This window comes from Dermacentor andersoni, chromosome 3 (assembly GCF_023375885.2).
Source record: "Dermacentor andersoni chromosome 3, qqDerAnde1_hic_scaffold, whole genome shotgun sequence".
Classification (NCBI taxonomy): Eukaryota; Metazoa; Arthropoda; class Arachnida; order Ixodida; family Ixodidae; genus Dermacentor; species Dermacentor andersoni.
This window is the reverse complement of record NC_092816.1, coordinates 102,683,040-102,698,651: the sequence shown is the minus strand read 5'-3', so window position 1 is coordinate 102,698,651 and position 15,612 is coordinate 102,683,040. Positions and strand designations below refer to the sequence as shown.

General features: G+C 45.6%; 1 protein-coding gene across 2 annotated transcripts in view; it reads left to right on the top strand.

Moving 5' to 3' along the window:
• LOC126540855 (nose resistant to fluoxetine protein 6-like) overlaps positions 1-14,806 on the top strand; it is a 104,989-nt gene extending 90,183 nt beyond the window's left edge. For both annotated transcript variants that reach the window (XM_055076219.2, XM_055076225.2), the window contains exons 13-16: positions 2,220-2,340; positions 10,355-10,544; positions 11,671-11,813; positions 14,156-14,806. In XM_055076219.2, coding sequence (XP_054932194.1) covers positions 2,220-2,340; positions 10,355-10,544; positions 11,671-11,813; positions 14,156-14,350 — 649 coding nt within the window. In that variant the 3' untranslated portion in view covers positions 14,351-14,806. The remainder of the gene's footprint in view (positions 1-2,219; positions 2,341-10,354; positions 10,545-11,670; positions 11,814-14,155) is intronic.
• The last annotated feature ends 806 nt before the right edge of the window (positions 14,807-15,612 follow it).

The following is a 15,612-nucleotide window of genomic DNA, read 5'->3' as shown; positions in this document are numbered from 1 at the left end:
CGCAGGATGCGCTGTACCCGCCAAAACTGCCATAGATCTATGAGGGCTCATGCGCTTCACGTCGAGCCACACAGACAGATAAGCAGTCAATGAATTGAAAAGGATGATAAAGAGCGATTAGGGGTTATATGGTTTTCATCTGGGTTGATAGTGGTTCGACGTCGGTAGATATAGTGCTCAAGAGTGACAAGGGCCTATAATTGTCGAATCGAATCTCATGATGTTAATAATCACGGAGAATGGTTTATAAGGGTCTGGTCAAAGCCGATAAGGTTGATAAGGACCGGTAAGGGTTCATGAGGGTAGAATCATGTCCGATAAGTTTGATATTGATTGATAAGGGTTGATAAGCTGTATAGTCGTCGGATCAAATTTCATAGCATTCATAATGACACCGGGCTGCATGGAGATGAGGAAGTGTCACAATGCTCAGGCACGTTTTTAGACAACTCCGAGAGGAGATTCTGCGTCATTTTTACGGCGAGACCCTCACATCTCTGTGTTTCATGGTCGCGTTATGAAGTGCAGGAAATATCACGTTACCCAAGGAAGGCCAGACACAAACCAAAGCATATCCAGCCATATATAAACGATGATTAATGATTAGCAAACTCAATTATCAAATAATGACTAGATTAGGGCGTATTAAGGTGTATTAAGGATGATTAAGGTGGATTAGGGTGGGTTATGGTGGATTAAGGTTATTTGAGGTCGATGAAGGAATATTAAGGTGGCTAGGATGGAGTAAGGTGGATTAGGGTGAATTATGATGGATTAATACGGATTAAGGTGAATTACAATACGCTTTACGACGATTTCGCCTTCGCGTCTCTTGGACGATAGTTAAGCACACCTGTAATTTTTTTTAAGAAGCGCATCTCACTTGAGACGCGAGCAACGCCCAGTCAGCTCGGCTACAAAACGGCAAAGAAGGAAGTGGACGCATATTCACGCCCCGCTCCATCGCCTCTATATTTAATGTAAAAGCTTTACTGGCCGCGAACTTGCGATTTCGCCCTGGCGGTGCTCCGAGGAGGCACCTGACGTCAGAACGCGCGCCTCGCCGCGGATATTTCTCTCTCTCCCTCACACCCTAGTCACTACTGCGCACGCGCCACTAGTAGCACCAAGCCACAGGTGTTCCGCCGCTGCGCAGCGCCGCGTCTTTCCCGCGTTGCCGTTTGGTTTGACGTCACACCGTGTACCTCGTCGTTGCGCGCGGCTCCGCTGGCTTCGCCAGCTTCGTCGTGTGCCTGATTACATGTCGGAGGATTGAAAAGGAGAGCTCGCGTGCGCCGCAACCACAGTGGAGGCGGTAGTATGGAAGGCGACAATTCTGATAAGCGAGAGGAGGCCTGGAATCGACATCGGAACGAGATGAAGAGGAAACGAATCGCCCTGGCTAAACGACTGGCTAAACGCCGCAACATAGCTAGACAATCAGGCTAACCTGAACTTGCAATCAAGATTAACCAAGGCTAACCATACTATGCCTTAGCTTTCGCTACGTTTATCCTGGCATAGCCCAGCTAAGGCCAATGTCATTTTTTTTTTATACAGCGGAGTGAGGGCAGCGTTCTATGTTTCACTGCTGACGTGAGCGAGCGTGGTGCGCACGTTCACTGTTGTTCCCGCTGGGCATCTATGTGGAAATTCTCAAGACTGGCTAGCCTGAGCTGAGTGGACCGTTAACGGTTTCCTAAAAATGTGTAATGTTAGTTCTACGCTCACTGTCCATTCCGCTGGTCCCTTGCATACACGACCAGCAGATCAGCAGAAACGCCATTTGTGCTCATAGTGTAAGTGCGTGCAACGCTAACGCCAGCAGGAGCAGGTAGAGCTAGGTAAAACACTGTCACCGCTCAACCACCAATCCGGTTTAGCGCAACGTTGCCGGTGCGTCCACTTCGCTTCGCCGTTTCGGCAGCCAAGCGCTCCACGTGTCTCTGGAGATAAGTTCAAATCTCCTCGAGCAAGGGGCGCATGCAGCGTCGAATGTATGACAGTACCCCAACGGCGACTGCCTCATTTCGCCTCGGCCATACGTATAACTCCTACTGGAATATTATTAATGCAAGGCAATTGCCACATTTGACAAAATATAATATACACGCCAATGTAGGGACCCTCGCCTTTCAGAAACACGGTTGCAATTCTTTACGTTCTTTTAGAGGCTTTACACGGTTGCTATTCCACGTTCCTTCTGTTCTTTTTTACAGTGTAATGACCAACACGCTCGACGAGTACTACGTCCGTCCTTATTACCATGCGGTGTGCTACTTCAGTGGTTGCATCACATTCCTTATCATGGAAGGCTTCAAGAAGAAGAGAATTAGCAAGGTACGTGCAGAAACATTTCTCTTTGTTCATACATGCGTGATAGGAGTTTGGACTATTTGAATGTCGCGGCCGAATGCGCGTGACTGGTGTGCGGCGGCGACGGACGAAGAGGAAGAGAAGGGCCGGTGTCTGGGCTTAGGCCGCAGCCATGCGAACTGCCTGAGCTGCCTGGGCTGGCCTTCCGAACGAGCCGAGCAGTTCGTCTACCCAAGGCCGGTGTTCCTGGGTGTGCTGGCACAACAGGCCGGGCTGTCCTTGGGCTTGAACCGGCCTGCTCCACTGCTGGGTAAGCATCCGACGCCGACATGTTCCGGTGCAGCTAAGCCTTCCGAACGGTCTACCCTGTGGCGGGTAGACGTCCCGACCCAGCTGTCGCGCGAGTGGCTCGTCGTGTGCCGGGCATCCGCCCCGGCCTCCAGCCCCTGCGCCACTCGCTGCTCCAGATTCATCTTTGTGCCTCTTCGTGCCGTGAGTGTGTGATACCGACGCACTATCGGACGCCTTCCTATATTGACGCTGAGCTTGACTATACCTGACAGACACTCATGTAGGGAACCGTGTGTGTGTGTGTTATTGTGTACTGTTTGTACTATTGTGTGTACAGTGTGTACCACTGTTTCAAAAACAATGCCGCGGAGACCAAAGGTATGACACGCTCTCGCACGCGCTCAACCACGCGGCCAAGCTCTCACTTTTCTACCAAACACGCACAGTAAAACCACTAATAGCTATTTGTCTTGCCACTTCTAAGCTACTATTTAAAGAATACAAATACTCAACGTCCCACTCGGCTGCACGTGTTGGAACACGTGGCACGAAAGGACGCTCTAATCATCCTGCAAAACAAATGTACAGGAAGCACACCCGCGCACCCGAAATACGAGAAACAAAAAAAAAGGAAGGAAAAGGAAAAGCCCCCAATTATTATTTAAATGCAAAAAACCAGCAAATAAAAACAGAAGCAAGCTCAAAGCATGCACAAAAACTTATGATTTCGTCGTCGCCACGGAGCCCCGAAAAGCGCGTCCATTCGCCACAAATCGAAAAAGCGCCCTCTGTCCTGAACTGGGTAGTACCAAGCTCGGTCGTCTGCTTCGGAAAGCACGTTTAAAATATGGACCCGCCACTTCCGCTTTTGTTGTACCACGGCTTCCGGCGAATATCGGGCACCAAAGATTTTTTCAGGGGTGGCACGCTGCGCCATCATCATCAGCCTAGTTACGCCCACTGCAGGGCAAAGGCCTCTCCCATACTCCTCCAACTACCCCGGTCATGTACTAATTGTGGCCATGTTGTCCCTGCAAACGTCCTAATGTCATCCGCCCACCTAACCTTCTGCCGCCCCCTACTGCGCTTCCCTTCCCTTGGAATCTAGTCCGTAACCCTTAATGACCATCGGTTATCTTCCCTCCTCATTACATGTCCGGCCCATGCCCATTTCTTTTTCTTGATTTCAACTAAGATGTGATTTACCCGCGTTTGTTCCCTCACCCAATCTGCTCTTTTCTTATCCCTTAACGTTACACCTATCATTCTTCTTTCCATAGCTCGTTGCGTCGTCCTCAGTTTGAGCAGAACCCTTTTCGTAAGCCTCCAGGTTTCTGCCCCATACGTGAGTACTGGTAACACACAGCTGTTATACACTTTCCTCTTGAGGGATAGTGGCAACCTGCTGTTCATGACTTGAGAATGCCTGCCAAACGCACCCCAGCCCATTCTTATTCTTCTGGTTATTTCAGTCTCATGATCCGGATCCGTGGTCACTACCTGCCCTAAGTAGATGTATTCCCTTACCACTTCCAGTGCCTCGCTACCTATCGTAAACTGCTGTTCTCTTCCGAGACTGTTAAACATTACTTTAGTTTTCTGTAGATTAATTTTCAGACCCACCCTTCTGCTTTGCCTCTCCAGGTCAGTGAGCATGCATTGCAATCGGTCTCCTGAGTTACTAAGCAAGGCAATATCATCAGCGAATCGGCAGTTGCTAAGGTATTCTCCATCAACTTTTATCCCCAATTCTTCCCACTCCAGGTCTCTGAATACCTCCTCTAAACATGCTGTGAGTAGCATTGGAGAGATCGTATCTCCCTGTCTGACGCCTTTCTTGGGATTTTGTTGCTTTCTTTGTGGAGGACTACGGTGGCTGTGGAACCGCTATAGATATCTTCCAGTATCTTTACATATGGCTCATCTACACGCTGCTTCCGTAGTGCCTTCATGACTGGTGAGGTTTCGACTGAATCAAATGCTTTTTCGTAATCAATGAAGGCTATATATAAGGGTTGGTTATATTCCGCACATTACTCTATCACCTGATTGATAGTGTGAATATGGTCTATTGTTGAGTAGCCTTTACGGAATCCTGCCTGGTCCTTTGGTTGACAGAAGTCTAAGGTATTCCTGATTCTACTTGCGATTACCTTAGTAAATACTTTGTAGGCAACGGACAGTAAGCTGATCGGTCTATAATTTTTCAAGTCTTTGGCGTCCCCTTTCTTATGGATTAGGATTATGTTTGCGTTCTTCCAAGATTCCGGTACGTTCGATGTCATGAGGCATTGTGTATATAGGGCGGCCAAACTTTCTAGGACAGTGTTCCCACCATCCTTCAACAAATCTGCTGTTACCTGATCCTCCCCAGCTGCCTTCCCCCTTTGCATAGCTCCCAAGGCTTTCCTTACTTCTTCCGACGTTACTTGTGGGATTTCAAGTTCCTCTAGACTATTCTCTCTCACCTTATCGTCGTGGGTGTTACTGGTACTGTATAAATCTCTATAAAACTCTTCAGCCACTTGAACTATCTCATCCATATTAGTAACGATATTGCCGGCTTTGTCCCTTAACGCACACATCTGATTCTTGCCTATTCCTAGTTTCTTCTTTACTGCTTTTAGGCTTCCTCCGTTCCTGAGAGCCTGTTCAATTCTATCCATATTATAGTTCCTTATGTCCGCTGTCTTATGCTTGTTAACTTAGAAATTTCTGCCAGTTCTATTCTAGCTGTAGGGTTAGAGGCTTTTATACATTGGCGTTTCATGATCAGATCTTTCGTCTCCTGCGATAGCTTACTGGTTTCCTGTTTAACGGCGTTACCACCGACTTCTATTGCGCACTCCTTAATGATGCCCATAAGATTGTCGTTCATTGCTTCAACACTATGGTCCTCTTCCTGGGTTAAAGCCGAATACCTGTTCCGTAGCTTGATCCGGAATTCCTCTAGTTTCCCTCTTACCGCTAACTCATTGATTGGCTTCTTATGTACCAGTTTCTTCCGTTCCCTCCTCAAGTCAAGGCTAATTGGAGTTCTTACCATCCTATGGTCGCTGCAACGTACCTTGCCGAGCACGTCTACATCTTGTATGATGCCAGGGTTCACGCAGAGTATGAAGTCGATTTCATTTCTAGTCTCACCATTCGGGCTCCTCCACGTCCACTTTCGGCTAACCCGCTTGCGGAAAAAGGTATTCATTATCCGCATATTATTCTGTTCTGCAAACTCTACTAATAACTCTCCTCTGCTATTCCTAGAGCAATGCCATATTCCCCCGCTGACTTGTCTCCAGCCTGCTTCTTGCCTACCCTGGCATTGAAGTCGCCCATCAGTATAGTGTATTTTGTTTTGACTTTACCCATCGCCAATTCCACGTCTTCATAAAAGCTTTCGACTTCCTGGTCATCATGACTGGATGCGTAAAGGCAATAAATTAAGCAACGCCCACTACGTGTACGCCGTTCAAGAAATAAGCGGTGAAGTTTTAGTGCGGTGTTAATAGCAAGTGAAGCGAGTCGCGTACGAAGTTGAACTTCAGGTAAGGATTGCACGCTGCTAGATTCAGGCGCACAAACGCGAGGAAATGCTTGCTGTAAATGCTTGCTTGCTATGAACTACTATATGGCGTGCCACCTGGTGTGATGATATGCAACTGCAACGCAAAGTGTCCACATATCGACGCTACGCGACGCGCATCTCACATCGCGTGTAATGTCCCTGTATATGGTCCCGCAGGGAGCAGAGTTGCGCAGCTATGCAGTGAAGCCATTGCTCGCGCGCGCAGGAGGCAAATGCCGCGTGGTGTTCCATTTGCTTTTTTGTCTGCTGGTCGCGAGCTACAAGCGGCAATTGTTCTCAAGCGCTGAGCAAGATGACACGTTTTAAGCAGGCTATGCTCGAACCATTGGCGTAGCCGGCGAAGGATAGCGTTCTTTAACCCCGAAATTTTAGTTTGCTTGTGCGTACATATATACACGCACATATACATACACACGCACGAATGTATAAGGGGTAGAATCCCCCCTAAATAAAAACCTGACTTCGCCCGTGGCTCGAACAGCTCAAAAGTTCGTATGCGAACACGCTGTACCTTGCAACAAAAAGCGATGCAATGTTTTTACCATGCATATGAAGTTTTCTTGACGAGGCCGGAAGGCGAGAAACCTTTAGAGAAGACTTCACACACGTAAGGTGGACTTAAGGACGTAAGGAATTATGTGAGCGCATTTTGGCTGTCGAAACGAGCCGATTAATTATTGTCGGTAAGCGAACTATCGTGCCTGCAGTTATGTCGGTGACTGTTAACGGAGCGTCACTTATTAGGAACCGTCGTTCACAGCAGCTGCACCATTTTGATATATGCGGTTTCTGACGCTTCTTGCGGCACACCATCAGCCATCTTCATGTCGTTTTCAGCCTGTCTACAATTAACTTGTTCCTTGTGTCACAACGATTTTATTCTAGTTGATTTGACATGCTTTTGTTAAGTTTGTCACTACATGGTTTGCTCAAAGCTGCCTTAAGGTAGGAAACAGCAATTCCGCATATCACAATCTTAGAATGACCAGATCTGTAGTGTAGAATAGGTTTTAACTGGTCTAGACACATGTATCCAGCAAGTATGGCGTTATTGTAGCTGCAGTGTCGAGTCCGGAAATAGTAATTTACCATGTTTGACAATGTCCTGACTGAACTTCAGACCGAATACACATTCAATGAAAGACTTTAGGGCATTGCTAATATTGCAATCCCGTTAAGCACTGTAAAAACTAACCAAGATATTGGTTCGGGGTGTAGGTTGTACATTGTTCTTGAAAACTAAATCCATAAAGCGCAAAGCGACTGTACATAAGAAACACAAATGGCTTACACTGATGGTGACGTCCAACCATTCAGTTTTAGAATCGTGAAACCAGCGTTGAAGTATGTATACATGTAATCAAACAACAAGAACAAGAAATTATAAACGTAATACCAGCGCAGACCGTTCAGAAACCGTATTTCTTTATCGCTAATACGTACGCTAGGCGCACTCATGAAGCGATCACCTGCTTTCCCCTTATATCGGCCGCTTCAACTACCGATTCAAAAACCACCTTTTGTTTTCGCATGCCTTAGGAATGCGGTCATTCCAATGGGGTGAGAACCATCGTTTACAGGGACCTCCGAGATGTCCCCCAGATTTGTTTCACAATTCAAGGTCATATATTCTCGCGCTTTCAGATCGAAGCAGGACCCAGTCTGGCTACTATACACCCGACCACAATTTAGCGTAACCTTATGCACCATGTGTGTAGTACAATTATTGTAGCGATGCTCAAGTTTTGTTGTACACGGTTCTCTCATTGTTTTGACTCGCAAAGGAAATATTTGTGACTTAGGTAGAGCCGAAAAGACAACTGCAATGTTACACCTGTAAGCTACCATTTACAGCGAAACTGTCAGCTTCTGGTTAGCCTTTTTCGTGGCGGGCTCAACCAAAAAGCGGCAGCTGGAAAAAGGGTTTGTGTTTGTGCTTCCGCGTGACAGAATTGCGTTTTCTCGTTTATTCGAATTACATTCCGATGCTATCGTGTCTCTAGGTTGTGTGTAAGTCCTAGTATAAAAATTTTCTGACACATTTCACTTTGAGAAATTCGATTAGGTCAATAACGCGCCTGTTCTTGGTGGATGGCCTAGAAGAATGAGGATCCACGTGCTACTTTTTTGACCACGTGCATGCGCGCGTAACGTACATCGTTTGTGGTGGTGGTGCTTGTGCAACGTCGTCCACCGTCATTTTCGGTGGGGAGGAGGGCGGCGGGTGAGGTGGTACGTGTCCAACGTGCGCACCACCTTCGTTGTACATCGATTTTCACAGGGTGGAATGGAGGAGCACTTTTTTTAATATTGTGCCAGAGGCTATGGATATAGGCGACAACTTGAGTTCTTCGCTTGTTCTTATTTTTTTATTGCTGCGCTAGGTCTCAACTTGTTTTATATTTGAATTGCTGCAACACTGACTCACAGACGGCAGCGTCGAGAGCAGGGGAAAGATCTGCAGGGGCTACACGCTTGACCTAACTATTCGAACTTTCTGCTTATTGCGGCAACAAATTCTCATTAACCAATCTTTAAAAGCACGCCACTGTGATACCCCGTTTTCCCAGCTGTGTATGGGCGCGGTCGTGCGGCAGAAGGTTCTTTCTTCCTTGTGCGGGTCAGCACAAATGGTACTTTTTGAAAATTAACTTGATATCTAAAAACTGCATGCAGCTTTTGCGTGGCCTTTGACATATGAAAGTCCGGGTGATTCCAAAGTAAAAGATGTTGCTAACCATCCCGATTGCATTTTGAAGATCAGTCATAAACAAGGAGGGTATTACTACTAGGTAGTAGTTAGTGGCTGCGTTCGTGTTCTGTGTGCTGTATAGTTAAAAGGAAAAATGGAGGCCGTGTCTTCTACGGGGCAAAGTAATACTAACTCGTTACTTTTGCATGTATCCCATTGGATGCCCTCACTTTGCCGGCGCCTCTACCCATATGTCTGTCTTCCATGCCAGGAGACAGATGACGTACCTCTTAGTGTCGGGCGGTATCGGCTTTTCGAATCTTCTATACTGAATCTCATGAACAAACTTAACATATTATAAGCAAGATACGATCCTATAGCGATTTTAAATTGTTTAATAATTGTTAAGGGGATATCCGTAGTTTACATACATAAAAGTTTACTTCGGAGGCTTCAAATACCTAATAGTTTTTTTTTGTCTTCTATTCAGAAGTCTGGTTAAATTTCAGTTCTGTAGTCTTCTATCCAGTCGTTTTATTTGTTGCATTCACCTGTTTTCTATCCGGTTGTATTGTATCGCATTTTTTTCTACTATGCAGTGTCGTGATTCCGAGATTTCGTCTTTATTTGCGTTTATACAATATTCACGCCTAAATTTCCCAAAAGCATTTCTTCGAAGGTTTCTTTCTTCTAAGCATTTCTTCGAACAAGCATAGTGCTTTCAAAACTAACAAACTGCTAAGTTGGTAGTAAATCGTCGCTGTACACTGCGCCGAAGTCTAATTATTGTCGATGAACCATTGAAGAAGGAGTCGCGTAAATATTGTAGCGGTGTGCGAAAATGTATAGCTTCAAAGCCTGTAGTGGGGCTCATTGGATTTTGATCATGGTGAACGCCTACGTGCAAAGAGGCGAAGAAAACGACAAACAAGAGGGCAGCAGTCACAGCCACCCATGTACATTACACTAATTTTCGGGATTGGTGCTAAATGTTGGCGCTATGTTTTCTTTACTGTTCCTGCGGAAGACATGCGGAATATATATGTAACAATATACTGCCCCAACCCCGCGATAAGCGTTGAAGGCGTGTGAGACGTGGATATGTAACACTTGGATAACACAAAAATATACGTGTCGTGTCGATGTATTCCAACGTGTGGTCTATATGTATTAACATACCCGCGGACAACAAGCAAGACATGTGAATATATAGGGACATGAGATACTTTCACAGCACGTGCTAATATATATTACGAGGTCCAAGCAAGCAATTATTATTAAGATCTCGGGAGGTGAGAGCGATGCCGGGAATGTCGTTAGCACCATTGACTCGAAGATTCTTCTGGTGCTGCCAGTGACAGCATAATTAAAACAAAAGCGAAATGGATCGAATTATTGTCTCGCATATAAAGACGGCTCTGTATTTATATCATTGGTTTGGGTTGACAATTTGTTTCTTTTTTCTTGCCCAGGGCATGCAGATCGCGGGATGGTGCCTGTCCGTCAGCTGCGGTCTCGCCTCTGTGTTCGCAAAGCTTCCGTGGTACAGAAGCGCAAACCCCACCACGCAAGGCGTAACCCTGATTGCTACATTCTGTGACCGGATATTCTGGTCCATATTTCTCATCTGGATCACTCTCGCGTGTTCTTCGGGTCGTGGCGGTAAGGCGGGTCCAAGATTTTCTTTCTTTTTGTTTCTTGAGGCACACGGTTTATGTCGCTTGTGGAGAAATAGTGGTTTATCTGGCGCAACTGATCACCATCACGTTCATGAAAACCGAGTCGGAGGCTAAATTGATCCCTATACATGAAAATATTGATGATTCAGCCTCCCAAAATGGCATATATCATGGATGAAGTATGCCCCGAAATATTGGGTGGTCCGGTTAATGCAACATCGAAAGCAACCAAGACACCACTCCAACAAATGACGTAGCAATGACGACGCCAGAAAGCTTTATCATAACATGTCGCCCGATAGGGGGCAACCAAAAACGTCCTCTGTATCAGAAGCGCCAATGCACAGGAAAATACAATTCTTTCGCTCAAACCTCATAGGTGGTAGTGCATGCATGCAGCCTTTGACTCATGACACCCGTTGAAGAAATTGGGGCCTCTGAAGGCGGACTAGAAAACAGCCCGGGCCTAAAGCAACAAACTGAAGTTGAAAGCAATGTGACACAGAAAAAGGCCATATGTAACGACCATATATTATACAGTTTACAACTGAATACTACAGAACACAAAGACGACTTTGCCTGCATTACGAAGCAATTGCCCATCATTTCTTCAAGGCAATACGTTTCTTTGAGTCGTGTTCCAACATCCAAAATAATGAGTCTAAATGTGACGCCTAATCGTTATTTTATTCCTACCCTAACTTTCATTGAATGCATTATTCTGCAGTCACACCCTTCCTCATTGTATACTGCACTGTGTCGGCACGATTCGCGCTCGAACCGCATGGGCTGCCAGCATCGACCCTAACACGTACGATGCTGGTCAGCCTTAATAAGTATACGTGCTTTGATAAGACGGCAATTGGATAATGCCTTCCTGATTGAAAAATAACATGCGTTACCATGATACACCCTCATATGTCGCCCTAGCAACAGCTATTATACAGCAATGTCGCCATATGAGGGGGCCTAACACTGCCACATGCCGCCTATTATATTCTTAATTAAAAAAAAACACCAAATGCTGACAGTGCCATAAAAAGGAATAATTAAATGGTTCATTTTATTTTCAATGGTTATAGCGTGTGCTGGAATCGATCCTCTTGCAGGGTTTGTGAGCAGGTTCCTGTCTTGGGGTGCCTTTGTACCTCTGAGCAAGCTGACATTCGGCGTCTACCTCATCCACTTCCCGTTTGTCCAACTCATGCTTCACGCATCCAGAGAGCGCATATTCTGGTCTCATTTCAACGTGGTAAGTTTACTCGCTTGTACAGCTCACTCTTTACCTCTTGTTGATCGAAGATAAGAAAATGGCGATACAACTTCTCAGGTATCGGATGCTCTGTACTTACGATGAACACTTACAGGATCGTCTGAGGCCAACGGTTTTGTACTAATATTTTTTTTTAAGTGCTTATTACTACGTTCAGGTTGTGCCATTGAAATTATTGTCGATAAGTACATTGTTAACCTCGCTGTGTTATCGTGCGGCAGGTTTTGCGGCCGGTACATGCTGCTGGCTACAACGTGGTAAACCTCGCAGTCACTGCCAATGCGCTCGCGCTGCTGAAATATATGCGTAGTGGTACGGCTTGGGGTAAAGTGCGCTGCGGCATTCCCCTTACGTTATGCATCTTTGCGAAATGACATTGCGTTCCACGAGCTACTCTTTGTGGTGTGGTGGTGTAGGCGGTGCCTGGGCAAGAGTTCCGGTCGTGTAATTTTTTCGCAGCCCAGAGTTGTTGGGATTTGTAGCTTCGTATGGCTAAATGATGAACCTTTAGCAACACTTTAAATATAGCAACGTTAGTGCAAGCGATATTACGCTGTCACATTTACTACCGAGAAAGTTTAGTGTTTCGATCATTCAGTCAAGTTTATTGCAGTAGGTGCAAATAGGCATCTGATGGTGTAACGCCAAAATCAAAATCTTCTAGAAGAGCTTTTTGCGCGCACAGGCACACGCACACACACATGGGACTTTTTGACATCGACCCTGCAGCCCCCATCAAACTTCACCGCAATGCTACAGCGGAACTCAATGGGTAGCACTTTTCAAAACGATAGTTTAAAAAGACCGCTCGAATTTCAAAACCTTTAGCTACTAACATCGAGAGTCCGCCCGCGCGTTTGAAAAAGACTACGTTTCACATGAACTACCTTGGAGCGTGAAAAGATATCACTGACTGTGTTTTTCGATGGGTTGCGCTGGCCTCCACTTACTCGAGTTGAAGGGAATAGTGGAGGTACGTTCTGAAATACGTCGGTGAGTGTAGCTCTGGCCGGGGAAAATGGAATGAAATGTGGTGTTTTGGTAGCTTCAATTGGCAAAACCGTGGCCAGTGGTCTAAATTAATTTGTTGACACTAATAAGGGATTGGATGAAGCGTGATGAGCAATTGCACGTATGAATGTGTGATGTATATTGGCGCAAGGGCCAGGTATGGCCAAAGAGTGCCATGCCGTGCTAATTAGACGTGTGCTCTGTAGTTGCGAAACTCCTACAAAATGAAAAATTCCGCTGCATTTTAAGAATTTATTATGGATTCAGTACAATTTTACGAAAGTTAGGCAAACTTTATAGGGAATCTAAATAAATTACGTATAAAGTAAACATAAAGCCCGCAAAAACTGCACGGAATTACTGAGCTGCATACCAAAGATTTGAGTAGGGAAGCTTCCTGAGCGCACATTTGAGGGGAATATTCGTATATTATATACTGTTTTAATGAACATCCTTTTGTCAAACTGTTTGGTCATCTAGATACTGACACATGAACTTTATATTTTTCGGGTGACCGTTTTTCACCACCTAACAAATATATTCGGACAGCGCAGGACGCACCTGCATGTATTCGAAGTTTCTCGAATGTTATCGATAGTTCTATCCACTGTCTGCTGTCACCGAACCTTGTGGAATCTGATTTCATGCATGCGCGACGAGAATGTTGTGGAACTTTCTGAAAGACACGCAGGCACCACCGATAACTCTGGAATCTTCCATAATTCGTGTATAAAGGACCACGCGCTTGAAACAGCAGGTCAGATTTCGACGACCGCCGACCGTGTTCGCCGCTCTTTCTGCGCTTTGAGTGTAACCTGCTTTTGTAGCTGCAAGTTCGCCCAATAAAACGCTACTTTCGGCATTCGCAGTTTTCCTTTCTTCACCGTCACCAGTACGTGACGATATGCTCGAATACGTTCAACGTGTGGTACTCTTTAGATAACCAAATTCTCAAAAAGTAACAACGTCCCTGCATGTGCTATTCTCACGTTTACTTCGGAGGAAGAAAAATCCTAATGTGTGAAGAAGAAAACTTGCATTGCAACCACAATGAGCATTTACATAAATGATCGTTATTCTCCTAATAAACATGTGATTAGTAGTGTACTGTTACGAATATGCTCGTGTGTCCACTAATCATTCCGCGCATTTTCGGTTTTGATGATATCGCTCGCAAGTGATTACGTGTTTCGTTTTTCGTTAATATATTTAGAACAGTTTTTCTTTTTTTTTTGGTAGACGTGCTTCAAAATATTGTCGTGTATCTATACCACGCGCTAAACGGGCTTTTTTTTCTTTTTTTTTTGCAGATCACGTTGTGGTTCGCGACGCTCGTTTGGTGCTTTCTGTTGGCCTACTTCGCGTTCTTGGCGTGCGAGGCGCCATCAACGGCGCTGTGTAGGCTCATCTTCAGCCGGCCGACTGGAAAGGCTCGATCGCAGCCCGATGAAAACGGTCAAATAGCAAAGAAGATACCGGAATTGCGCATTTCTTCTATGCTATAAGAATGCGACGGAAATCTTCCCTGTAGGCAAGAAGACCATTTCTAGGAAGCAGTGCGTTGACTTTCACTGCAATACACCAAAGCTGCGTGTTTTGTAGCGCAGTGCTGCAAAATAGGAGCTTGTATTTGTTCATGCAGTAACGGCACTCGGTGTGTGTAAAACTGAAAATGCATACATATCGTCAGCGCTAATTATTTAGAGGGGTCGAACAAGGAATGCTGCAGGAGTCAACTTTTGGAGAAAGGGACGTATATTAGAGAACGCAAAAGCATATGCAGCCCTGAGGAAGAGAGGTACCCTTGACAAAAAAATGCTGGCCGCAGCGGCATTCTTTGTTCGTAAGCTGTTAATCACTTCAAGTCTCCATCTTGCTGTGAAGTGATTTCTTGTTTGCGCGTCCTCCGTAGCAGCTCAGCCCCTTGGAAAAGTTGTTATAAAAATTCGGTCTTATTTCTATCGAGCTTTTCGTGTCAGTGATATACTTAGGGGGGAGGGAATATTATGTATAACTTTTTTCGAGAGATGTCTAACGCGTCGGGCAGCTGAACACTAGATATTGCCATTGATTCCTGCTCGGGGCTGCCACTTTATGAAGGTGCCCAAGTGTAAAGTGTCTCATGTACTGCACCTAAGATGACGTCGAGGCACAACCTGTGTTTGGTTTTAAGTCAAGGTCATTCAACAAAGGGTCTCTGGAGCGCGAGCGTCAAATGCCCATAATTAATGAAAGGAACGACAATGAATCTTATAATCTAATACGGCATTCTGCAACCACAAATCAAACTGGCGAAAAGCTTCTGGTTCCAAGAGCGACTACAGGTAAACAAAGGAAATTATATCCGTGACTGCAAGGTAAAATAGGTGAAACACCCTGCCAAGAATTAACACGTTCAGCGCAGGCAGAAGGCGACAAAGCACACTTGGACATCTCAACACGATGGCAATCGCTGCACAATTGGTTGTGTCTGCTGCTGAAAGAGGTGCTTCGTATCTAATCTTGAAGAAAGCGAACGCTTAATTGCTCGAAGAACAATAAAAGCGGACGGTGCCGCTGCTTCTATATCACTGTAAGAACGTTATAGAACAACGAGATTCGTATATCGCTACTGCGGTAGCCACGACGCATGGCCAAGCGTATGAGTATACAAAGCAGCTGCTGATGCACAGAAGCTACCAAAAATGGAACGAAACCTGTCCACATTGCAACAGTTCATCGTGCGGCAGGCTTTGCCAACTCGCTTCTTCTTAATGGCAACAATATG